The sequence below is a fragment of the Quercus suber genome, unplaced genomic scaffold, assembly GCF_002906115.3.
Source record: "Quercus suber isolate HL8 unplaced genomic scaffold, Cork oak 2.0 scaffold_309, whole genome shotgun sequence".
Classification (NCBI taxonomy): Eukaryota; Viridiplantae; Streptophyta; class Magnoliopsida; order Fagales; family Fagaceae; genus Quercus; species Quercus suber.
This window is the reverse complement of record NW_027069765.1, coordinates 616,685-644,467: the sequence shown is the minus strand read 5'-3', so window position 1 is coordinate 644,467 and position 27,783 is coordinate 616,685. Positions and strand designations below refer to the sequence as shown.

The 27,783-nt window shown below is 35.8% G+C and overlaps 1 protein-coding gene across 1 annotated transcript; it reads left to right on the top strand.

The window, feature by feature from the left end:
* The first annotated feature begins 15,974 nt into the window (after positions 1–15,974).
* Positions 15,975–17,598, top strand: LOC111987986 (ribonuclease 3-like). The gene is given in 5 exon segments (XM_065782674.1): positions 15,975–16,076; positions 16,197–16,216; positions 16,218–16,350; positions 17,183–17,306; positions 17,309–17,598. Coding segments are annotated over 5 exon segments (669 nt in total).
* Positions 17,599–27,783: the final 10,185 nt, after the last annotated feature.

Here is a 27,783-nt window from a genome sequence, read left to right as displayed (position 1 = left end):
CACCAAAATGGGAAGGACCCCTTGTGATAAGGGAGGCGCATCCAAGTGGGTATTACCATTTGACCCAAATAGATGGCAAAGACCTAATGGACCCCATCAATGGAAAGTGGTTGAAACGTTATTATGCTTAAAGAGAAGAAGTTACGTAGTTATCCCTTTTGTTTAATAAATTTTATGTTTCATTTTCTTCCTTCAAGTGACTATGTCACAAGACAAGATTGTAACGTGCTTTTATGAGTATGTAATAAAAAAGTGCAAAGTATTATGAAAGCATTCTATGTCATAGCAATAGCAAAAGCAGTAACAAAATGTAGCATCATAATTACAAACCCAATCTGTGGCAAACTTGCCAAATAAGTGCTATAGGAAACATAAAGTGTACTAGATGGGGTAATAAGAGAAGGAAAACAACAAAAAAGGGGGGACTACATCATCATCAACGAATCCCGGAAATAAGGGTCTGATCTTCAAAACAACCGGATCCACCAATACTAGAAAGAAGGCACTCATGATGGCCCTCCAAGTCTGCTACCTCCTTCCTTAGAGCCTCAATACATGTATCAATGGCATCAATAGCAGGCTGAACCCTCCTCAGGCAATCTCATGAAGATGGTCTAAAATGAACTCCACAGCAAAACCCACGCTAACAAGCTCCTGAATCGCAGCCCTCCACTGTAGGATCCTCTCGGTAGAGACAGTGTCAACAAAGTTATGCTCAATATCGTTCATCACACTCCCCAGCATCTTCAAGAAATTCTCTCTAGCAGAACGGCCAAGGCGGAATCCTTGTATGAAGTTACCACAGCTACTGTAGACCGCCACCAAATGAGAAGCACAATCCTCGAGGACCCTGAAACTGTGGAAGTCTACATAGGGAGGACCAGAACCCCAAAAATCTACAGGATCGAGGTCATTAACTTTAGGCTGATCAAAGCATGTAAAGAAGGTCGCGGCCTCACTCACAAGGTCCGGAATGGTGGTAGAACTGCTGCCCACCTCAAACTGAGAAGGGGCAGTGGGAATTGGACCTACCAGGAAAACACGAAGCATGGTGTGAGAAATCACAAGTTAAAGAGAATGAGCTCGCAATGAATAAATGAAGAAGGAGGGGAGGGAAAGAGACACACCAAGACCCACAGGAGTAGGGGCTATAGGGATAGCAGGAATGGGTGATGTGGGAATGGCAGAAACAGGTACAAAAGGTACTGCAGAAACTGGCACTGTAGGAACGATAGTAACGAGTGCTATGGATGTGGCAGGAGGAGCGGCTGTTGGCATCCTTATGTTTGCTGCAACTCCTGGCCCCTCAAAGGTCTCTGCAAATAGGGAAATAGACATACAAATAAAAGAAGACTGCAGCAAAGGGGGTGACACAAATACATACGTATAAGGAGAAGATAACAAAAAAGAGGGAAGAGTGAACTTAGCAAAAAAAAGGGGGGGGGGGGGAAAGAGGCACGTACCCATGAATTCTGTCTCGGGGTTAACACTCTCCTCTTCATTAGAATCAGAAATCCTTTTCTTTATGGTAGGCTCGTCGCCAAGATCCTCAAGACCGTCCTCAAACCCCTCAGAGGACAAGTCTGCATCAGGCCCATGTGTAGCAGATCTAGGAATGGAAGATGGGGTAACCATCAAAGAGGAACCATCATTCACAGCCTGAGATAGAGCTACAAAGGGGTCACTGGTGGAGATAACAAGGGGTGTGGCAAGAGAAGCAACCTCGGTCTGAGCATCAGCAGGAGAAATGACTTCGTCTTAGGGAGTAAGTGTCTCGGCAGGAATGGGAGTGGCCTCACTAACCCTCTCAGTATAAGTACCCTCATCTATGGGTACCAGCTCAGTGGAGGGGATAGGAGCCTCAGCAAGAAATCCATGTGCAGCAAAAGGAGGGGCAAGTGTTGCAAATACTACATCAGCCCCATCGAAGAAACCTTCCATAGGCGTGCCCATGGAGGCAAAAAGCTCCTCGGCCGTGGGGTGGTATATAGAGATAGGCTCGGGCTCATCCTGGAAAACAAAAAAAAACAAAAACAAAAAAATGGAATAAAGGAATCCATAACTAGTGATGATGCTGAAAGAAGGATGAAACAACCAATGCCATATGGCAGAGGAAATATGGGCCGAAGAGAAGAAAAAGAAGGAGACATACCTTAAACTCGAGCTCATTGAGTAATATGGGACGGGTGGCAGATACATCCTCCTTATGCTTAGACTGCAAAGGGAAAGGAAGAAAAAGACAAAGATGGAGAAATGAGTTAACAGGTATATGAGGGTTAACCGTAGGAAAACCCTATATATAAAGAGAAGGGAGAGGCAAGGTTAGAGATAACATAGTCTCCGCTCAGTGGTAGTGGACAAACGAGGAGAGGTCTTTCTCTTACTACCTCGGGTCCTACTGGAAGGAGGAGCATAGGTAGGCAGTCACGGAGTAGTGAATTTGGACTTGCTGGCAGTAGGGCACACACTAGAACGGGTGCAGGTAGAAGCAAAAGAAGGGCTCTCCAAAGCTATATTGCCTATGTGAGGAAGGCCACTCTCAAAAGGTACAATGCCTAAATAAGCTTCAGAAGAATCACCACATTTTTTGGCGGATTTAGGCTTGGAAAAACCTTTCTTACCTGGCACAGAAATGTTCGTCACTTTCACTTTCTTCTCCCAACCCAGAGGATAATCACCGGCATGCCAATACCACCATATATTCTCCTCATCCCACTCAAAGATGGCAGACCGACTCTGCTTCCTGGCATATGCTAACACAAACTTGGAGGGCAGGAGCAACTGAGGATTAGCCAAAATGACCGCACTGAGCCCATCAGGAGGAATAAGGGAAAAACCATGACTACCCATCAATTCCTACTCAAACGAAGTCATCACAACCTACCAGTATCCGTGCATGGTAGGAGTACAAATGCCCTCTCTCAGTAAGCCTGGAATGGTAACTGCAATAAAACGTTGGCTCCAGAATTCGAAAGCAGTATGCCGCAGGAATGGTCGAACGGAAGTAGGAGACTCCATAAGAAAAGAAAGATCATCGGGAATGTCCTGATCTAGCCCAAACTGTCTTCTTACCCGGTTAGCAAAATAATGCACAAACCTAATGCCTTTGTCGACCAGATAAGGTAACCACCCAGCATTGGTGGCCACCAAGTAAGTAATCCCTATCTCCTCGAAATCGGTCAAGAGGTAATGTCAACAAATAGACCCATAACAGAGTCTGCACATGTGTAACCCATACCTAAGTTCCTGTAAGCTCTCCAAGAAAACCTAACTCCTTTATCAAAGAATTCAACAACAAAATGATCAATTGGCTTTAAACTAGCCCAACGAAAAGCCAATGGGAAGTAAAACTCAAATCTACCACAGAAATCAGTAATGACTCTCGGACACAACTGATATTTCTCCTTAGCAAAACAGACGGGCCTACACTTCGCCAAGTGCCTGGCATAACACTCATATAACAAGTGCTACAGAATAGTACTGTGAACGAAAGTAGTGACTATGTGACAAGAGCTTGACTGATTCTCATCACTCCATTTGATGTTTAACTGAACATACAAATGCCCCAAAAACATGGGAGCCAATGGCAGGCTTGCCGCTGCAGATATCTTGATAGCTAATTGAAAATATAAAGGCTTCACAGCCAAAGATAAACTTACAAAGCCAGAACGTGATAAAGGCTACATGATGAGCAGTAACGAAGATCTTAGCAGTGGAACTAACCCAAAATGACAACTTTGCATTGCCACTCATCCTTTTCTTCAACTAGGCCTCCACGGCCTTTTCCTTTGGAGAAAACTCTAAAACGCCAAAATCAGCATCACCAAGGATGGGCAAGAGCAACTGATTCGCTACATCTTCCAAAGTCACGGAGATCTCACCTTTGGAGAGAATGAAAGTATGAGTGGTGGTACACCACTGGCGGACCAAATGGCAAAGGTTGAAGAGGTCCCTATAGTTAGATAAACAGGGGGATGAAACAATAGCCTTCAATACACTAGCTCACTGTAGCAACCCCATGAAACCCATATCAGATAACTCCTTATCCACCCATTCCCTCCAACCCAAAGCAGTGCCCAATCCAAATTCAAAGTGAATGGGCACCAGGAGTGAAGTGCCTCGGCGGATGACGAGATCGGGGATCAAGGAAGCCAACGAAGCCCAAGAAATGTATGTATTGTGACAGCAAAGAGTTAGCCACACACGGCCTGGTGACGGCAGCGTGTAATCACCGGGAACCTTTAGGAAATGGGGATGGGTATTGTACCAAGGATCAATAAGAGGAGTGCACTCACTATCCGGGGCACGCTACGCTTCTTCCTCATCGAAATGGTCCAATTCAGAGTACATGGCCCCCTCACCTACATCACATGCGGTAGGAGGATCGAAGACAATCTCTTTTCCCTTATAGCAGGAAGAGCTTTGGCCTTTCTTCAGCGTCATGGTATAGGAGTTTGATCGGAGTAAACGAATAGGAGTGTTTTAAAAGAAGGAAGCGGTGAAGAAAGGGAAACGGAGAGAGTGTTTATGTTGGAAAGGGAGAAGATGTTTGTGTTTGGATTACGAAAGGATTTTCTCTTAAATACCAACTTCATTAATACTGGCACGAAAGGAGGCGTCGGCCATCAAAAGAGGGATGAAATTAATGAAACGGCGACTGTGTTTCAGAATAACTGCTAAACTGGGAAATTCAAAGAGACAACACCGTTCATAGCATAAAAAAAAAAAAGCATACAAGTTAAGGTCCACTGTTCGAAAAAGCTCGCAAAGGAAAAGAAGAAGAAAAGACAGAAAGGGTAGAGAAGTCTTTCATTCACATATGAATCACAGGAACGCTTTATATGTTTAGGGGGCTAAATGTTGATGCTCATTTTGGGAAGCCCAGTAGAAAGAAGAAGCCCAGCAACATGGGCAGAAAAGAATTAGTATGTGGATAGGAAAACTATTAAGCTCAAGTGGCTGGAATAATGGATCATAGGCCCATGAAATAAACAAATGGGTCTTGAGGAAGCAAACGGGTTTAAAGGAGTCCAGAAAGAGAGAAGTAGCAAACCCATAGGTAATATATGATATAGAAAAGTGAGAATGGGCCACAGTAGGCCCAAAGTAATGAAAGTAAAGAAAGTAATGGGTTGATGGAAAGTCAATGAGCCCCAAGGATGAAGGATAAAGTAATTGGGACAGGGAAGCCCAAAGAAAGTAAAGTGGGTCAAGGATGCCCAAAAGAAAAATGGGACATAGGAGCCAGCAAGCAATGTAACAAGAAAAGCCCAAATGACTATACTGAGTCATTGAGAGAAGAATAAACAACAAGCCCAAAGAGGCCTAGTAGGCTTGGGTCAAATAACACCACAGCAAGAATAGCAGAGTGGTATGGCAAGAGATGATGGCAAGGCTACGGAAAGAGTAAAAGGGTAGGCTGAAGGAAGGAAAGCCCACAATCCGGCAAAGCCTAGCCCCCAAAGGAAGTAAGGCATAGAGAATGGGAGATCAGAAAACAGCCTACGCCATAAGAAGCCACAATGACCGGCATAATGTGCAGACAAGCCTCTAGATCACGGCAAACGCATAAATAGCAGGCAAGCTTTAAACACACATAGAAGAGAAGCACGCGCAAGGCCCAGACATCACCAGTCTGTACCCAGCCGATACAGGACGTGGTGAGGTAACGTATCAGAGGTAAGAGGGCATGGTCTGGTGGTGGGGAGAGGAGAAAACCTATTTTGGGGCTTCTCTCTTTTGGGGAAAATGTCCTACTGGGATGACATGTCGCTCAAAAGAAGTAAGGATAAGTTGAATCCACTAGATGCATGCCATGAGGGATAGAGAGAGAGAGAGAGAGAGAGAGAGCATCCACACTATAACGGGTAGGAGAGTCACGGCGGACAAACAAACAACTAGCCTTCTTTGTCTAATAAAGGGAAGTGGCACGGCCAGTACAGGTAAGTGGTGATGGCTAAATGACTAATGAACCAGTAGTGGTTGGCAAGGACACCCATATCAGACAAAGGTAGTTAAAGGCTAAAATAGTAAAAACCAGTCACGGCAAGCACTATAAAAAGGGGCCCTTGCCTTGCACAAGGGGGATCATGATCACGGTAATAGTAATCTCTAGGAGAAAATCATAAGACAGAAGAAGTACTAAGAAAGGAAGAGGGAAAAACAAAGGAAAAATAGAGAACTTAGAATGGCTGGCATACACCAATAGGTAGATCTCCTCTCTCCCTCTAAAGCCCTACTCTCTCCCAAAGAAAAAGGATCCTCATTGAACATAAACCATTTAGGCCCATTCCCTTAAAGCAATTAATTTCTTTTCCTAAGGAGATTATTCGCATTGAGGAAGTGGTTTCCCTTCTCGATTTCAAGCTCCTTAGCCTTACTTGGCGTGGCAGACTGATCTTTTCCTTCCTTGATTCAAGAAGCCCATTATTATTATTTCCCCATTTATTTCTGTTACTTTTGTGTACAGGGGTGCTTCTTGCCACTTCCTTTTATTTATTCTATCTAGTATTTCTTGTGTTATCTTTATTATATCTGTCTGTCATAACTTCCTCGTAGCAGCTCTGCCTGCCATGGGTATGTGATCAAAACTTGTCAAAAGGGGCATAATTTGTGTACAAGCTGAACCAAAGTGAGTTGCAGTTGAATCGGTTTCAACTCTCTTACTCAAAACACTTGGCCTAGTACTGTAGGAGGCAGATGTCTCTCTCCTCCTAAAACAAAACAAAACATACAAAAACAAGGAAAACAAGATTAAAAAAATGTCATTTGTAAAAATGGTAGAAACTTGCTAAAGAACTTCAAGAACACAAAAATTACAAATATAACTTGGAAAAAAAATCTCTCTGCTATTTCTCAGCCCTAGATCTCTCCCTCTCTCTTTCTTCGCTCAAACCCCCAATTTGGCCTTGGTTGTGGATTTTTGCAGGTTAGTGGAACAGAACAAGTGACTTAACCCGAAGCAAAAACCACAGTCAAAGCCCCAAGTCTTTGCTTTAACAATTTGAACATAGATTTAACAAAAACCCACTATCAAAATCACTACTATTTATAACCAAAACACAAATTTCTTCGTGACTTACAAAAGAATTGCAGGGAAATAAGCCGGTGAAGTCTCCTTGTCCCTAGAAAGCCAAGATCTAGATGATTTTTGGATGGGAAAAGGTTTCAACAAAGAAATGAATAACATTCAAAACTGCTCCAAAAAGAAAAAATTACAATTTGTTCACAAAGCTCGGTCTCCCGAAAACAATGCAATCTCTTAATTTTCGTTATTACACCCACTTCATATTTCAGTTAACTCATCAAACTTATATAATAATCAAAGAAATTCTCAAATCCCAATCTTCCCAATATGATATAAATATCCTCATCAAAATTCCTCAAATAGAAAATTACCCATATCTTCCCCTAGAAATAAACATAGGTGCGTGTTTATTCCTAAATTTTCACTATACTTTTTCTCTTGTTTTGTTCTTCTATACTACTGTTTAAGAAGCTTCTTCTGTTTTGAGTCTTCATTTTTTTGTTCAAAAATTCTCTTATATCCCTATGTTTAAGTAGACTCAAAATTAAATGACAATTTGGTAAAAATTCGACTCTAACTCCCACTAAAATATTGCCTAAAAAATAGAGTCACTCTCTTATTCATTTTCNCTTCCTCCGTGTTGAACAGCCCATATAACATCTCTTCATTCCACTGCCTACTGCTTGGGTCGATAAGGATGTCCACTTTAGAGTTCTCAAATTCTGTCTATGGAAAAGATACTGCATGTGGAGGGTGCTTCCTTGGCAACCAATGATCTTGCCAAATACTAATTTTTTTCCCATCACCGACTCTCGGCCTAGCCCCCTTTTTAATAACATCCCTCCCTATAAGTATACTCCTCCAAGCATAAGAACTCATTCTTGAATCCTTGGCCTCCATAATAGTTGTATTTGGAAAAAACCGAGCCTTGAACACTTTGTAGAATAGGGAATTGTGATTGTGTAAAAGCCACCACGCTTGCTTTGCTAGTAATGAATCATTGAATTTTGCTAAATCTCTAAAGCCCATGCCACCCACTCCTTTGGCCTTGATCAAGTAATCCCACTTAACCCAATGGATCTTCCTCCGGTCTCCTCTTTGACCCCACTAGAATTTTTTAATCATGGCCTCAATCTCATTACATAGGCCCATTGGGATTTTGAAGCATCCCATGGTGTATGTGGGAATAGCTTGGATGACTGATTTTATCAATACCTCCCTTCCAGCTTGTGAAAGTAACTTCCCTTCCCATCCTTGAATTTTTCGCCACACCCACTCCTTAATGTAGTTGAAGCTTTCTTTTTTCCTTTTCCCTACAAAGGATGGTAGGCCCAAGTATTTCTCATATTGCATAATTTCTGGTACACCCCATGCTTCTTTAACTTGGTCCTTTAGAGCACCATCAGTCGCTTTGTTGAAGAAAAGTGCTATCTTGCTCCTATTTACTTTTTGACCGGAAGCAACTTCATAGGTATTCAAGATATCCAATACTTTGCCACATTCCTCCGTTGTTGCCCTGCAAAAAAGGAGATTATCATCTGCAAAAAGCAAATGTGTTAGTTTTGGGCTTCTTCTACAAAGGGAGAAACCATGGATATCCCCATTCCCTTCTGCTTTTTTTATCAAACAATTCAACCCTTCAATGCAAAGCAGAAAAAGAAAAGGGGAAATAAGGTCGCCTTGCCTAATTCCCCTTGTAGGATGAATCATTCCACAAGGTTCTCCATTCACCAACACTGAATAAGTAACAACTTTTACACACAACATAATCAGATTTATCCATCCTTCATTGAAACCCATCCTCCTCATAATGCCTTCCAAAAAAGGTCATTCCACCCTATCGTATGCCTTACTCATGTCAAGTTTAACTGCCATATAACCATGTGAGCCAGATTTATATCTTTGCAAACAATGTAAAGTCTCAAATGCCACCATTATATTGTCAGAGATAAGTCTATCTTTAGTAAAGGCAGATTGGTGTTCTGTGATGATAGAAGGTAAAACTTTTTTTAAACGGTTGGCTAAAACTTTTGAGAAAATTTTATACAACACGTTACACAAGCTAATAGGGCGAAAATGGTGGGCAAATTCAGGGGATTTAAATTTGGGGATTAGTGTGATAAAAGTATGGTTGAGAGATTGGGGCAATATACCTGAGTTTAGCCACATAAGGATGGAGGAGGTAACATCATGTCTAACTATTCTCCAAAAGTGTTGGTAGAATAATGGTGGCATTCCGTCCAGACCAGGGGCTTTAAGGGAAGCCATTTGTTGCAAGGCCACTTCTACTTCATGTACTTCAAATTTTTGGCCTAATTGGGCATTCATCTCATCAGTAATCACCCTAGGTACACACTCCCACACCTGTGAAGAATCCATATGACCCGTAGAAGTGAAAAGTGATTGGTAGTAACTTACAAGAACTTCTGTAATGTCTTCCGAGTTGGTTTTCCATGAACCCTCTTCATCTCTCATACCTTCTATCAAAATTTTCCTGTATCTTTTCGTAGCACAACTATGAAAGTATCTCGAATTTTTATCCCCTTACCTTGCCCATAAAATCCTTGAGCTCTGTGCCCACATTGTAGCCTCCTTATCACACCACTCTTCAATTTCTTTTTTTAATTCTCTAACCCTAGTATTGTCACCCCCTAGAATGGCCTCCTCCTCGACCTTTGGTAGAAGTTTTTTCAAATTTTCCAGCTCCCTTCTCACATTTCCAAACACATTCTTATCCCACCAACTCAAATCCCTACCACATTTTTCAACTCTACTTACAATCCCTCTCATAGGCTCAATTTCACACCTACTCCACACAGCTTCAACAATCTCCGAACAACCAGGATTCGACAACCACATTTCTTCAAACCGAAACACTTTCTTCCTTTTAGGAGGATCCAGTCCCGAAAACACAATGAGGATCGGGTTGTGATCCGAAGAATCACACCTTGAGCAAGGTTATGTTCAGAGTGATAATTGTACGGAAAAACGGGAGGAAAAAAAAAAAGATAATTGATTTCTAATATACAATTACCTCTTGATTTAGGGCAAGCAAGAGATAACTTTTTCAATTTAGCACACAACAATTTTTTAAAAAAATTTCATAAAACTTCAGTTATCAGGATTTTATTAATTTTTATTTGTACCTATCATTAATATCACTTATTTATTTATTATTTATAAATTGTCACGTATACAGTTATAAAATAATTTGTGAAAATTGTTAGACTTTTTTTTTTTTTGAGAAAGTTTCAACTTATGGCGCTCCGTTCTTGATGATAACTCTTTATCATCATACCAAAATACCAATTGGTATTTAGTATAAGCGGGAATTGAACCCTAAATTTTTTATTCAACTATCAAAAGTTTTATCAATATAATGAGCTAAATGGAACCTACTAAAAATGGTTAGACTTATTGCTACGTGAAATAGTTCTAGAATTGGCATTTTGTGGTAGCTAGGTATGGTCGTGTGGACGAATCATTAGCATAACGTGACTTCTATGCCTTTTGTTACTTTCTAAATTTGATGATATTCTTTCATTGCATTACATGGCACGAAACTTGCATGAAAACCATCATCTTCATGCTTTGGGTTTGGTCTCTCTCTCTCTCTCTCTCAAATCTCAATGGCAAAGCTTTATCAAATGTGAAACGTTGAAAGCAACTTGGCCCGATGTGACTGTGTGATGGTAATTGATCGAAAGGACATGTATGTGTATATGATGAGATCCCTAAGGAAAGAAAGTGGTTCTCCTAACTAAATAAATCACCGTCCAAACAGTTTGAAACTTTTGGGTCTACTTCACGTTGACAGTAATGCACATGTTAAGGTAGGTGTTCCTTCTTAACCAAAATAATTTTGACTTGCACGTTAATTCTACCTACCAGCCTGGTCCTCCATTTTATGCATAAAATCATGATTGCACTTGTGCATTAGACTTATGTATCGTACCTTATCGAAGATAAAGCTTGAAAGCCTTAAGCCTTAAGCACTTTAAAAGTAGGCAAAGTTTATTTATTATAACACCTTTAAAATATATATATATATATATATAATAACACATTTCATGCAAAGTTTATTTATTATAACACCTTTAAAATATATATATATATATATATAATAACACATTTCATTAAACCAAAAAGTATTGTATTGTATAATTTGTCACGTCCACCTCTAAGAGTTAGAGGTAGCTTGTGAGTAGAATTTGTTTTATGTTTTTGTGTAGAATCTCATTCTCTCTCTCTCTTATGTGTGCGTGTTTGTTTCTAAAAATAGAAGAATAGAAAAAGAAAAAGTTGTATTAACATCATTTTGTAAAGCTCTTGGGAGAAAACTTGGGCTTTCCTCAACCCATACACCAACAGTTGCAATCATTGGGGTAAATAGACCAATTTCCCTCTTTGACACAATGTTGGGTACCCTTCGCATTTCATATTATAGAAATCTCTAGGAAGAAAAAGTATTTTGTATTAAATGATATCATGTCATTTATATCAAAACCTAATAAATGAGAGATATATGTATAAAAATAATTACCCATTAATATATATGTCTTTCATTTGTTAGTGGAGTAGTTATTTTTTGCTGACATATTTTGCACTTATTAGATTTCGATACCGCTAACATGATATCATTTGATACCAAATACAACTTTTATTTTTCTGCTGTCACCATTCTATTCTCTGTAAATGCTGTAGATTTATTTGGAGTGATTCATATTCCTACAAATACTTCTTGGCATATTCTGGTATGATATTGTGGTCTAATAGAAGTCCCCCATGTATGAAGTGATTTATTTGACTCCAGATATGCCATGTTGCCTTACATCAGCTCATTTATCACACGCAAAAAGTTAGTGTCCCTTGACAAACTTCCAGATGTCGGTACAATTAACGGTATGTTAGAATATAAGTGCCCTCCAGTTTTACTTACATGCGTGAGGGAAAAACAGAGAACCTAAGGTGATGATTGGTTCTTAAAAAATGGTGTATTCACTTTCATTTTCACTTTTCTATATTCATTTTGAAGAATTTGATTATAAAAAAAATGGCTCATTTTCACATTTGAGCCTATTTGGAAATCAGTTTTGAATGTATAATTTCAGTTCAGTTTGGCTATTGTTCTCTATTTTAGGAGAAAAGCACATTTTTTCTTTACTTACCCAAGTCACTACAGTTATTGTGTAGGTCAGACTTGAAAGGACTTAACAGTTCGTGGATTCTAGTCATTTTCAAGAAATTAACGAGAATGCCACTCTACTCGTTTTCACTTAAAATGAAAAATGCTGAAAATGTGTATTCAGATCCAAATTTTAAGATACTAAAAATGAAAACTAAGTAAAAATATATTAGTTTTTTCAGTGGTGAGTCTCACAAAAAACTAAAAATGAATACATAAAACACTTACTTTTTTCTCAAATAAAACACCCTCTAAGGAATTACTATAACATAATTGAACTCAAATTCAAGAAAGACGAAAAGTAATTCTCTTTTTTTAAAAAGAAAAAGAAAAAATGTGTTTGTTCAATTGAGCTAGACAATTCAGGAAATCATGGGCCTCTCTACAACTAGCCCATCATCCACCATGGACAAGAGCAGAAGCTAATCACCAATCGGTAATCCCAGTCTGAGCCCAACCAAAGTCCAAACATCCTACTGAGCCCAAGCCCCATGGCCCAAACTTTTTGCTTGGATCAGGGGCCAGATAACCAAGCCCTGCCTGCTGAGCCAACCAATGTTGCATAGGATTTTTGATTGTCTATGAGTTTCTTGAAAATTTTGCTTTTTCTTTCATCCATTTGTGAAATCTATTACCTGGGAAATTTTTTTTTTTCTTGAAATTTGAAGATACCTATGATCTATAAGCTAAAAATTAAAAATTTCAAACATGAATAACTAAATGTAACTAAATGAATTTCAGTAAACAATAAAAGAAATGCGCCAACAAATGAGAGAACATGTCCTTACACTGCACAATTTTAATAAGAGTTTGAAAAATATACCATATAGACACTAATTCAGAATCCCCCAATTAGACTAAGCTGACTACCCTTGACTTTACTAGCAGCAGGCCTTTTGTAATAAAATTTGGGTGTGGGTACAGTAATAGGATTTGAGGATGATTAGGGTTTTGAATTTTTTTATAACCCGGCCATTTTTTTTTAAAGACAGTACAGGCAGGGACGGACCCAAAGGGCCCGAGTGGGTATAGTAATAAGATTTGAGTAACTCATGTTGAGGCCTGCTATGCGATTTGGGAGTAGCTGATGTGATGATAAAAGTGATTTAGGATTTTAGAATATGACTAAAACGATATAGTTTAGGATTGGTGTTTTGTATTTTAGCTTGGGAAAAACTGTACTGTTTGGATGGTGCTAGGTAAGCTTTTATTTTAATAGCAAAAACTAATCGTGGAGGTGAATTGTTAATAGAACCAAACTTCAGGGTATAAAATCAAAGTTTTGAAACTTTGAGGTGTAAAGTCCAACAACCCAAACTTCAAGGGTGTAATTTGCTATTTACCCTAAATCTTATATCAAAATGAAACTAGACATTCCTTTAAAATCATTTATGATTGATTCTATATTAAATTTAGTAGCACTCTCTTTTTCAAAGTACAAAATGAAGAGCCTGTAAAAAATTCACATTCCGTAATAAAAAAATTCTTTATAAAATTTTGTTTGTGAATTTTTAGAGATTGAGATATTGGCATTATAGGTTGCAATATTGCGTAGCATTGACTTTTGAAATATTTGCATTTTTTTTTTTCTTGAAGCTAAATTGCAGTTAACTTTCACCTAATCTACAAATAAAATAAAATAAAATATATTGCATAGCATTGACTTTTGAAATATTTGCATTTTTTTCTTGAAGCTAAATTGTAGTTAATTGTCACATAATCTACAAAATTAAAAAAAAAAATTATTATTTCAGTATATGTTCAATATTGATCTGACTAAAAAAATAATAGGTTTTGATAAAAAAAAAAAAAAAAAAAAAAAAAAAAAAAAAAAAAAAAACTAAATGAATTCTTTAGGTGCAGTCAAATAGCAAAAAGCAAAATGTTAATCAACTCAACACACTATCATGCACCACATAACTATACACACAACTTCACAGCCAATGATACACATGCCAGTTAGGGACTTTTGATTTGTAAAGTTGGGTTTGTTAGGGGCCACGGACCAAAGAATGGGCCAACATGGCCATTTTATTTTTAGATTATTTGGGCTAATTTTAGTTTCTGCGGGGACTAGTTTTAATTCTTGAAGGGGATCAAGTACTATATTTCTTAGGTTTAAATTTTAAAAATAAATCTACCATTTAATTTTCAACTCCAATGAGCATGTATCACCGATTCATCATTGGATATTTTGTTGATGACCCTGTTGGAATTATACTTAAAAAGTAATAACTCAAGAGAAAAAATATAATACATCTATCAATTAACAATTATATCATGTGCATATGCAATAAAAATCAACAATAAGATGTGAGAAATTTACATACTAGATTATGTTATTCAAGGACCTCACAAGCAATCAGGATGCTCTCCCCAGCTGGTCAGGATTAACAAGAGCTTTATTTTCTCTTTTACACCCCCTTGCAAGTGTGGCCTTGACAATATTTATAATATTCAGAAAGGACATGACCAGCTATAAAATCCTTCCTATCTTAATAACACTTCATGTAACAGAAATGTTACATTTGTTAATAAACAACTTTATTAATTAGATTCATTAATGAAGAAGTTCATTAATGTGTTATTACTTTTGTAACTCCATGCTAATACATGGATACATCTATCGTTCATATCCAGAACTACTATAATGACAACACCTTTAATAGGAGTTCAAGTTACTGGTATTGACACGATAAATTTATTAAAGCCAACACTCAACGTGCATGAATCTCATTATGGAAGGACTTCCGAGATTATTATGCACTGACCATCGAAAGACTAGCCCTTATTGTCTTCCATAGTCTGAGCAATTTTAACTTGCACCTCATTTCCATCATGGTCCAACAATGTACCTATCAAAATAGGCTACATCATGATAGATATGGTCAAGTCAAGGACTACAATGAATGAATTCATAATCTTAGTCTACTAAATCAAGTAGACCTATTTCAATATATCAATATCTTACATCATAAAAATATTGCATAATTTCATAAGAGACTGAATATTTATTTGTTAATAATAAAGGCATTATATATATATATATATATATATATATATATTATGTTGGGCACATTATTCTAACAGACCCCACAGAAATTTTATTAACATTTGATTGCTATCATCACACTACAACAACAACAAAAAAAAGTTATAACAGTTGTATTTGTGCTATTACTCATTTTATTTGCAAGCACTAAACGCTTTTGTGTGCAGTTTTTGAGGCAATAGCACTAGCCTTCACCACGATACGTGCTGACAAGAGTAGTGAGTTAATTCAGCATCCGTTTTGAACCTTGGTCTAAAACTAAAAGTGAAGCCAATCCAAGCACCAATACATGGCAATGCCAAAGAAAAAGACCTCTAGACTACATATATATAGTTATGGGGTTGATGGATTTTCTTTACTATGGCTTCCATAATAATGAACCAAGATTTGGCTTCTACTCCAAGAATTAGGTTTCACTCAGATTTCCCACCTCAGTACTAGCATGATATATCAAGGAGAACAAAATGTCATGAATTTATCAGGAAATTGGGAAGGGAAGCCATCTCATAATAGTCATGGCGCACAAGCAAACACGATAAACTAACAAGACTGCTAATCCCAGATATTCAGTTCACAACATTTACATTCTGCCCAGAAATTCAGCTTCAAACTCAAACCTACCCCATTATGTTCTTTAATAAATGAAAAAGCAATCCAACAAAGTTGATAAAGGAAAAAGGGAACCCCAAAAAATAAATAAATAAATTAAGATGAGGCTCAACTATTCAATCTTGATAAAGCTTTTGATATTACAATACCTATCTGTTCTTTGCCTTTCAAAGGATTTTGATTTCTTCTATTTCGTTCTACAGGTGAGTTTGGTGTTTGATATAATTTTCATAAACGTTTTTCTCCTCTAAATTAATATGGGGGTTTACAAAACTTAAAAACTTTCTTTTATTGTTTCAAACATCATATGTGAATGTATGCAGTGGCCAGGAGCATACTGTGACTCAGCACAGTAGTTGCTATCCTGAGACAGGAAAGCCTGCGACTGATTTCACCATTCATGGACTTTGGCCTGAATACAAGGATGGCTTATATCCTTCAAACTGTGATCCTAACAGTGTTTTCGAGAAATCTCGGGTACTTATAATTTTTAGTACTATGATCTTATAAATTATTAGTGGAAGTTGAATTGAGCTTATCATATATAATAACATGCATTTGAAGATTAGGGACATAGTTTCTAGGGTTATTTTATATCTGTTTTAACAAATGCCATGCATGCATCTATAAGTGAAAAAATACAGATCTATGCCTCGATCAATTGCCCAAGAACTTGCTAATAATATTTTCCATTCATTGGAAAAAGAGAAAGTAAATGCTTTCAAACATCTCAAATTATTCTCTATATCATGGCCACTCAAAAAACAAAAAGTTTGTCTTCTCTTTTTTGCAAATTGAATACAAGATTAGACCTCCCATATGGAAATTAATTACACATTTTATATGGCCACTCTAAATTAAATCATGTAAAAAAGCAGTGTGTAAAATGTGAAACCCCTGCCCTTAGGATATATTTATATATATATATGAACAAGGACATGTTCATGCACTCCAATTTTCTTATCCACTTCAAAGACCAAATGTAAAGCACACTATTATCAACAGCTTTGTCATTTAGTGATATTATGTAATTATCTTTACAAGGAGAACTTAGGTTTGAATCCCACATCAGAATTGTTAAAACCATTTTCAAGTCTTCTCTTCCTCATTTTTGTAATTATCAAATTCTATGAAAAAGGAGAATTCTAATTATTGTCATGCACTTCAGCCTCTTTTGAGTTTGGTATTTCACAAGCTAGGACATTTTGCCCAAGTTAATTATAAGTCTGTCTGCTCAGTTTATATAATACATATTTTGCCTTAAATTTTCTTATGCATGTGATTCATGTATATATGATGGTTTCTGTAGCTCTCAGACCTCATGACCAATCTGCAAAAGGATTGGCCATCACTTAGCTGCCCAAGTAGCAATGGCTTTAGGTTCTGGTCACATGAATGGGAAAAACATGGGACATGCTCAGAATCTCAAGTTGACCATACTTTGAAGCAGCTCTCAATCTAAAGAAAAAAGTAAACCTGCTACAAATACTCAGGGTTGCAATAATTGAACCAGATGATGGATTTTACAGCTTAGGCAACATTGTAAGAGCAATAATAAAGGGCATTGGGTACACTCCTAGGATAGAGTGCAATAAAGATTCACATGGTAACAGCCAACTTTACCAAATCTACTTCTGTGTGGACAGTTCTGGGTCAGAAATCATTGAGTGTCCAGTGCCTCCAAAACGAAGATGTGCTTCAAAAGTCCAGTTTCCTAAGTTCTAAAGATTGTGGCTGAGGACTAGCTAGAGGAATATATCTCTTATCATTATTTACTAGTAATAATTTGTTTATGTTTACTCTTGGAACAAATTACTGTAATTTGTCACCTACTCTATAATAAAGTTGTAAGGGCAAGTTTTGATTCCTAAGCCCAAACAATAGAAGGACTCAGGCCCATAAAGCCCAACACAATGAATTTTTAGAGGGTGGGCTGAAAAACTAGGCTTCTATGGATTGGACAACGCTCACAACAGACCAAAGATGATGATGAAGCAAGGAAAAACAGAGGAAAACAAGTCTTTTGCAAAGAAATTTCCCCTCGGCAAAGTCCGAGGAGAGTAATTCTTGAATATATCACTCTAAGGCTTGAATACAATTTCAGTCCTTTATGCTACAGTGTTCTTTCTACCGGTTTTCTGATCCCCCTCTCCTTGGAGGATCTTTTACATTATATAGACCCTTTTAGATAATCTTGGCCTTACATTTGTTGATAATGCAAGCCACCGCTCGAGTGTTAATCATCTCATCAGGCACCTTCCCAAAGCTTCTGTGAGATGCGGCAACCAAGGCAGCTCTGTTCAGGAGGGGGTCTTCTCTACATAAATGCGGTCAGGAAGTTTGGTGGGATGCATTAAATGGGGTGGCAACTACCATCCCCCCAGTTACGTTAGGGCTAACCCCCTCTCCTAAGTTATTTCTCTACAGTAGGACCTCCTCTAGTAACGAGCCATTGACGTGGCCCCTCCATTCGAGGGTGGGATCTCCTCGGACTTGCCCTAGCCTTCTCGGCCTCTGGTACGACACATGGCAATGCTACCTTATCGAATTGCTGCACCCCACAAAAGTGATGGCAAGCTTATTCATAATTCTAATTTGAGCAATAAGTCATATCTTCTCTGTATTGGTCTATAAAATTTTAATTATTTTTTTAAAGATATGATAAAATTCTTCTTTTTATTCTAAATTAATCAATAAAGTATATTACTACTAATTAGAATAAATAGGCATGATATTTTAATTTTCTAATTAGTAGTAATATAGTTTATTGATTAATTTAGAATAAAAAAGAAGAATTTTATCACCTTTGGCTGCTAATGGATATGGATTTGTGCGTATTAATCCTAAATAAATCCTAAATAAGGAGATTGGGTTTCGGTAACCCAAAAAAGGCTCCAATAGTTTCAAACAAACACCTGAGTAAGGTGTATGTCATATTCAAAGAATTCCAACTAGGAATCTATGCCACTCCTAGAACTAGAAGACATTATCAATTTATTGAAATCCCCTTTGGACTTAATATAGCTACTCAAGTCTTCAATAAAAAATAAAAAATAAAAATTGTCATTCTTCTTCTTAACAAGGAAAATCTATCATCAATTTATGAACTCTATTATCTAGGAAATAAGGATTTGACTTTTTCCTGAAGTTTAATTCTTTGAAGATACATATGGTCTATATCTTTACTTTAATGTTCAGTTAAATAAGTTAAAAGATGTTTATAAAAAAATAAAAATAAAAATCAGTTAAAAGTCATTGTTTTGGAACTTGTAGATTATTCCAATCAATTTAATTTAGGACTGATCTGTATATCAAAAGATGCTACTTTGAGACCACCAGTTGAAGCTATCTACATTATTTGCTTCTTTTTGTCTGAATAATTTTTCTCTCGTTGGACAAAATTCTGGAAGGTTTTGTGTGAGAGTCTTCCGAAGTAGAAGAGATGGGTCAAACAATCTTAACTGGGATCCTTTTGGGCTTTGTAATAGCTTGACATGGGCTTGTTAAAGAATCCATTGTGTTCTTTGCATAGTACATAGAGTTCCAAAGGTTCATGTGTATATTACATGTACTTTTGGGCTTTGTAATAGCTAGGCATGGGCTTGTTAGAGAATCAATTTACACTCCTAGTATATGAGTTTCACGAGTCTAAAATCTAGTTCTTGACAAAGAGAATAAACGCATTAATATTATTGCCATGGACTGGTGATGGAGGTGAAACGAAACAGCTAAATATAGCTTAATAAAAAAAATATTTCTCAAAAAAAAAAAAGAAAAAAAAGGAAAAAGAAAGTCACCATCCAACATATTTTTTTGGATAATTTAAGACCAATTACAATTTGCAGTCTCCAATTTTTCTTCCTACCCTTCGAACAAAACTTTAAGACCATTTATTCAACAAAGAGTAGTTAAAACTAAAAGTACAAAAATTTGTGATGGAAAAGAAAAAAGGAAGAAGAAGAAAGAAAACATGAGAGCTTATGTGGTTTGGCCTTAGAGCATCCACATCAGTGGAGCTATAAATTTAGTTATTTAGCTCCACCAAAAGTTACTTTATCTATTTTACCTACACACATGCTGCAGCAGTGGATCTATTTTAGCTTTCAATACAATAAAATAATATAAATATCACAATAAAATAATACATCCACTACAATAAAATAATATATCCCACTACCCAAAAAACATCCACAGTACCAACCACAACCACCTCTACCACCAGCCACAGCCACAACCACAACCACCACCACCACCACCACCACTAGTCCACTTGTCCCTTTTTTTTTTTTTTTTTTTTTTAACCACCAACCCAAATCTCCAAACTTTTTCCTCAACCCAGACCAAACAAAATAACCAATCACAAACAAAATAAAAAATCACCAATCATAGAGCTGGGCTTTGGTGAGGAGGATAGTGTCGGCGTGGGTTTGATTGGCGGAAGAGAAGTGGGTCTGAGGTGGATCGGCGGAATGGGTCTAACACATGCGACGGCGGAAGAGGCAGCGTTGTCGAGGAATCCAGAATTCCCTGGCTCTTGATCGTCGAGGAAGAGATCCTTTTGAACTCTAAACGCACTGTTCGCGCACATGATCGCGAAGCCAAGCATCAACACCGAGATGAGGAACGATCTGACGATGGTGAGGAAAATGATGACGATAGTTAAGAGTGAGAGACCGATCTCTCAATCGGAGAACGTGCGGCCGAGAATGATGAGAGGCTAATTGTAAAGTCTAGGCAGCGAGGAGAGAGAGAGATAGGCTGAGAGGGGAGAGAGAAAGTGAGAGACGATTTTGAGAGAGTTTAAGGGAATATTATTTTAATCGGGGCTGGGAGTAAAATAATATTTTTTTTGTTTAGCTCTCATGAACAGTGCACATCTATCTATAGATGTGCATTGTAGTAATGGGGCAAAAAAAAAAAAAAAGATTTAGCTCCATTGCTGGAGCATGCTTTTTGATGTTTGGGGAGCTAAAAAATACCAATATACCAATATAGCACCACTGCTGTGAGTACTCTTATGACCTATATTTACGGGACAAAAGTCTAAAGAGCTATATTTTCTCGTACATTTTTCTTGATAATACATTACAATATATTTACAATAGGATTATAATATTACATACAAAAATTTTTAAAAAAAAAAATTAGAATTTTAATTGCATATTTTTTTTTTCTCAATCCAACAAATTTCTTTAATAATTAATCCTTTAAATTTTATCTTGAAATCAATGTATTGATTTGGTCTTCAGTGACCTTTTTTTTTTTTCTCCTTTTGAGGGGAGGTCTTCTAACAAAAATACACTTAATTTGCTTACCCCAAACAACCCACCATACTTCACAAAGGTACACAAATTTCATTCAAACAAGTGAAATTTTATTTCTTCATTCAAACGAAGGACTCAAAAGAAACATGAGCCTTCTAGTCCTAGTGTTTGATTCACTTTATTTTGTTTGACAAAATCTCTCCAAATAAAATTCCTTTAACAAACATTGACACATGAACTTAGTGTATTACAGTATTATTTTTTTGCTGAGTATGGTTGGGGATTCAAATCTAGGTTCTCCCCATTGAAAAAAAAAAATTATAAAATCTAATAATGTTATTGAGTTAGACTATTAGCTTCTTTACTTTTCCTTTAACAAAGCTTCAAATATAATAAACCCTAATAATTAGAGTCATTGAAAACCCATTCTCCCAAACTCAGTTCTCTTCTCTCCATCCACAAAGAGATTTACCAAAAATTGGACTCTCATTGTGGCATTCACGCTAGACTGAACATGAACTCAATGTTAGGTTGTGGGCTATCAGATTTCAAGGGCATTTTTCAAAAGAATAATCTTTGAATAGAAGAATATTTCATTGCATTGAGCTGTCCATGGTGTGTACGTAGGACTTATCAATCATCAGTCTGGCTATGTTATAAATGTGAAAGCATTTTGAGATGTAATTGATGAAAGAAAAATGTGTTTCTAATTTTCTATAACCCAAAAACATAAAATAAAAAAATAAAAAAATAAAAAGTTTTTGATTCTCAAACCAATCAAAATCCAATCTTTTTTATATTAGGTGTGTGCGCTATGCATGTCTTTATCCTAATCTTTACCAGAGGTCAAGTGTCAATCTTCTTTTCTTTTCCTTTTTTCTTTTTTTGAGAAGATGGTCCAATGTCAATCTTAGTTCTGCCAAATATGAAAGCATAATTGTTGTATTAGGCTTTTATGGGCTTCGGCCTAATTACAGATTTTGGCATTCATGGGCTTTGGCCTAATTACAGGGATGGTTCTTACCCTTCAAATTGTGGTCCTAACAATTCCTTCAATCAGGATAAGATACTTGAAATCTTTTTTTTTTTTTTTTTTCATATATCATTGTCTTTTGGCATCAAAATCATAGCAAATTTTATTCTTAATGTTTTTGTGAATCGTTTTTATTGGATTAGAAGAAACAATGGTTCTGAGATGATCAGTCACAAGTATAACATAGTGTAATTTAGCTATGAAATTCCATCAATTTCTACAAGTCTGGCCATGTAATTAACGGAAACTATTTTAAAATTGGACAGTTTTTGTTTTTTAGAAATGACTGGACTAACCACCGCGTACTCTTGGTGCGATGGTCACTCTACAAGTATAAAGGCTTGTGGGGTGTGGGGGCAAGAGCTGAGGTTCAAGATTATATGAGGGAGCTTCACACACATATACACTTAAATTAGGTTAAAGTATAAATTCTATCTTGTATATAAAAAAAAAAATAATAATAATAATAAAAAGACTAGACTATTAGCTATATACTATTACTATGTATAAACCAACTAAGAATGCCAACCCTTAAGGAGAAAACAGTCCTTTTACTTTTATAAAATTTCCCATTTTAGATTTTTCCCCCATTCTTTTTTAGGTGAATGCATATCTAAAACATCTTTTTTTGTTTGAGAAATGATATGTCCATAACATTTTTACAACAAATTCTAAGTGGCAGGTTATTACGGATTGTTATTATTGAGGCAAAAAAGTAATTTTAGTGTTAGGTTCAAATTTGAACCAATAATAATTAACCACCTATGATTTGTTGTAAAAATGTTGTGGACGTAGCATCTCTCTATTTGTTTCTCATGACAAGAGAAATGACATCCTTTATTTATTATTATAGGTTTAGTTAACAAAAATACAATTATTTTATGGAAGTTTAATACAATTTTCACGAAAACTATAAAAAGTTGTCAAAAAGTTGATTATTTATTTCTTTTTCTATTAAAATTTTCTAAACATATTTTCTAAACTAATGCGGGAATCTGTTGACTTTTCTCAATTATTATTACAGAGTATTATTTGGTAAGAAGGAAAAAATAAAAATAAAAATTATTCAAATTCTATATTTATTACCCAACTACTTGAGCCAAAGCCCATATAAATAATTTCCTTAAATCATGGGCGTGCTTATTGTAAATGCTTAAATGAGTTACCGTAACATGTGTTTCTGTCTGAAAACGCAAAATAAAAGGGTAGAAACTGCATTGGGCTAAAAAACAAAAGGGTAGAAACTGCATAGTTTTTTAATCATGATAATTAGAAGTATCTTGCAAGGACAACTCTTGGGTCGAGTGTTTTCAGTTTTGTGCACTAGACCTGATATGTTGCCGCCGAACCACAAGTCTCTTTATGTCACGGTTCAGTTATGTATATTATATTGGGTCCTATGCAAAGGATGCACTGAACTGAACCCAAACCTTGTTCATCTTAAAAACATTTGGAGTTTAGGCTTAAATTGCTACTACTATTATTATTTTTTATGGGAAGGCTTCAATTAAATTAGTTAAATATTGTTTTAATTTTTTCTAGATTGAACTATGATTCAGTATCGAAGTATCTATATTCTATAACCCTTTGAATTCATTATGTAATAGAGTTTACTTGAGATAAAATCCTAGGATATTATCTGGATGGAAGGGATTAGGTTATTCTACTTTTGGTCTAACTGTTTTAGTTTTTTTTTTTCAATATAATTTTCGTATTTATTTATTATATAGGTTAGAAATCAATGTCATTTTAGTAGTTCTAAAAAATAATTTATACTATTTCGTGTGACTTGTAATTTAACTTGGAGTAGTATTTGTGAGTTCTAGTTAGTTTAGTTGGTAAAGTCTTTTGTTGTCAAATAAAAGATCTAGCTTTCAATCCTTGCCTACATTAAAAACCAATTAATGTCTTAGTTTAATGATAAAAAGTCATCACCAAGATTGAACGTTATAAATTAAAACTTTTTTAAAAAAATAAAAAACTTGGCATGGTATTTTTTTTTATAGAATAAAGCTATGAATTTGCAATAAACTTAGCATCTTGGATAAAATAACCAAAAGAGGACATAGAAGTAGACTCCTCTCTTAAAGAGTCGATGACAATCTCCAAAAACCATTTGGTATAGGGATGGCAATGGGGTGGGGCGGGGCCGAAGGATGGGGTCTTCGTCCTCGCCCCGCATAGTTTTATCTTGCCCCATCCCCACCCCGCCTCACATGATGAGGAAAACTTTTTCACCCCATCCCCGCCCTTTGGGGTTCCACCCCACCTCATAAAACTCTACTTTTTGTTAATTTGCCTTACAACTAGTACAATTTTTTTTAATGAAACTTATTTCATTGATAAAAATATACTTGAAATTACAACTAAATTTATCCCATCAAATCAAATCAATTTTTAGAAAAAGTTAAATAATATATCCAAGTATTTAACAAGACAATCATAAAAAATAAAAATAAAAATAAAATCTTATAGTATAACACATAATAAAATAAAGGCAGAAAACCACATTATGTAGAATAAAATAAACTAATACTGATATGTTTGTTTAAATAGTAGGGTTTTAGGGTATAAAAAATTTACAATTATAACTCTTAGCAACGCGAGGCAGGGCGAGGACAGGGAGGGGCAGGGCGGGGTGGGTCTAAAAAGTTTAAACCCATCCCCACCCCACCCTGCCCCGTGGTGCAGGATTGAAATCTTGCCCCATCCTTGCCCCACCACTTTTGCGAGACGGGAAAAACCCGCGCGGGGTAAAGTGGGGAGGAGTGGATTAAACGAGGTGGGGAAAAATTTTCATCCCTAATTTGGTACCTTGGTTTAATGATAAAGAGTTATCATCAAGAGTGGACGTCGTAAGCTAAAATTATCTTTAAAAAATTATAAAACTTGACGTGGTATTTTATTTTATTTTTTCTAAGAAGAAAGCTATGAATCTGTAATAAGCTTAGCATCTTGGATCAAATAACCAAAAGAGGACATAGAAGTAGACTCCTCCCTTAGAGAGTTGATGACAATCTCCGAGTCATCCAGACTGCTATCGAGGTAGTGTCAAGACTGCTATCGAGGAGGCAGTAGGTTTCGAGCTTCTATCGATAGGTATCGAGGTAGTATCGAGACTGCTATCGAGAGGCATCGAGATTGCTATCGAGGTACATGCTGAAAATGTGCTGAAAATGCATTTTTCTTAAGCAAACTTTGTGTCTTCAACTTGATCTTCAATTACAGCTTTAAGACACATCAAAATTCAATAAAAGACATATTATTCCGCATGGTTTGACAATACCAAAACACATGATCCTAATGTGGTGTTTGGTACGGGAGAATCTATATTACTCCTATCATCTAGATCCCTAGGAATGTGATTCATTGCAATCTGGATGCCTAGGAATGTAGTTATTCCTATGTTTGGTTTCATTGAGAACCTTTTAAGATTCCTAGGAATGTGAGATGATAATGTTTGGTTTATTCTTAGGAATCTTAAATACATTATTTATTTTTCCTATTCTATCATTAGATTTGAATGTGAACTACCAAGTCCTTCAAAAAAAAAAACTTCCTCTAAATAAATAATGAAAAACAAAATATAAACTATTAATAATTTGTTGAGCAACACATACACAACAGCAAAAGTAAATACCTGGCAATAATGGAGGGTCCTCTTCGAACTTTTTTTTTTTTTTCCACACGTGAAACCTAGATAGAACTTTGTTAAAGAATATATCAACAGAGTTGTCTATCCTGTTTGTGTTATTTTGGCGGAAAAAGATAAAGACAAGAGAAAAGATATTGATGATTTGTTTTATATTTTATTTTAATTGCTTAAATGATAAGGAAAAAGGGTTAAAATTGTCAATTTATAAAAAATACAATTTCCTTTAAACTTGGAAATCTGGATACCCACTTGTTTTAAAGGGAATTCGCATTCCTACTGTGAGGGGTTTAAAGGGGGAATCCAGATTCCCCTAGCATCTAATTTCCTGGCGTAATTTGCAACCAAACAAGGGAATCTTTAAACATTCCTAGGAATCCTAAAACATTACCCCGTACCAAACACCACATAACATAAATTTATATTTTATCTTTAAATTTTTTGGTAGAAAAAAATACATTAATTGATTAATTGCAATATTCTTTAAAAAATAGAAGGAAAGATAAAAGATGAATTGAATGTATGTATTAGATAAACGTAAGTGGTTAGTCGATACGTTGGAAAACTTTATTATGAGGATCATTAATTGTTTCTTTTTCCTATATTTAATAGGGCATTGTAAGAGAGTTGCTCATGATTTGGCAAGTACACTACAAGATGAGGAATACATAGGGCTCCCAAGTTTGGCTTGAGGATTGTCCACCTTTTATTCTATCACTTTTACAATTTGATTTTTATACTCAAATTTCAATAAATTGACTATAGTTTATTACAAAATTTAAAATAAAAATAAAAACTTATTTTGTAATTAATGAGACAATCTCAAAGGAGTTTTTTATTTTCATTTTTATTTTTATTTTTATTTTTTTTAATTTTAGAAGGAATCTAAAAAAAGAGTTTGGAACCCTTAAAATTTAAAAATAATTTGTAAGTGCACAAGATTAGTTAATGTAGTTGATTAATTTATAACATGGATTTTTTTTTTTTTTTACTATTACTTATTAAAGTAATGTTATTTTAAAAGTTTTTTTCTAAATAATTTTTTTTTGGTTTATTTTATTAACTGATCCCATTTTGTGATGTGATGTGGTGTTTACAATTAATATTTAAATCCAAATATTTTGTATCTTCGGTCTGTTTAATAAGAGGATTTAAATAAAATTTTTTGTATTGAAAAATATAAAATGGTGGATTCCACACTTGAATCTATTGTTTAGCTAATGTTTTCTAAATACAATTTTCATAAAATTATTTCTTATTTTCCCTGTTGAAAACAAGATTTTGAAAATGATCAAGAGGATGTTTTCAAGATATATAAAATGATTTTAATGGCATTGTTGTAAATAAAATGAAAATAGTGGACTCCATAGATTTGCCAAAACTCTTCTATATCTTAAATTAAGAAGCTTCTCTTTATCACAAATTTGAAGTTTATCCTTATATAAAAATAAAAAATAAAAAAGGTACATTAGTTTTACTCCCACACTTCAATTTTGAAGCTTATAATTAATTATCCAAAAAAAAAAAAAAGTAATCTACACACTACTTTCTATAATTTTTGTTTTTTTTAAATCTCAAAGTAAAATGGTCTCCCAAACATCATTTTTTTTTTTTTTATAAAAAATATATTTTGAAAATTGTTCTTGTAGGGACTTAATTTGGATTGACCCTGAATATGAATGGGTTTTCAGCCCAATCCAGCCCAAACAATAAATTTATAGAGAGTGGGTTAAAGGTTTAGACGCTGGCCGTCGATCACCATGCATGAACTTTCTTTTATAAAAAATACTAAGAGTTTTTTTACAAATGGGGGGATGCTCCTCGGCCATGGCCGAGGAGACCCTTTTCTTCTCTCTTTTCCCCCCCCCCTTTTTTTACTTTACTTGCTTTTCTTATATAGTTTCCATCTGCCTATCTCCTTATTCCATCTGTTGATCATCCATTTGCCTTTCTTCTGGCCG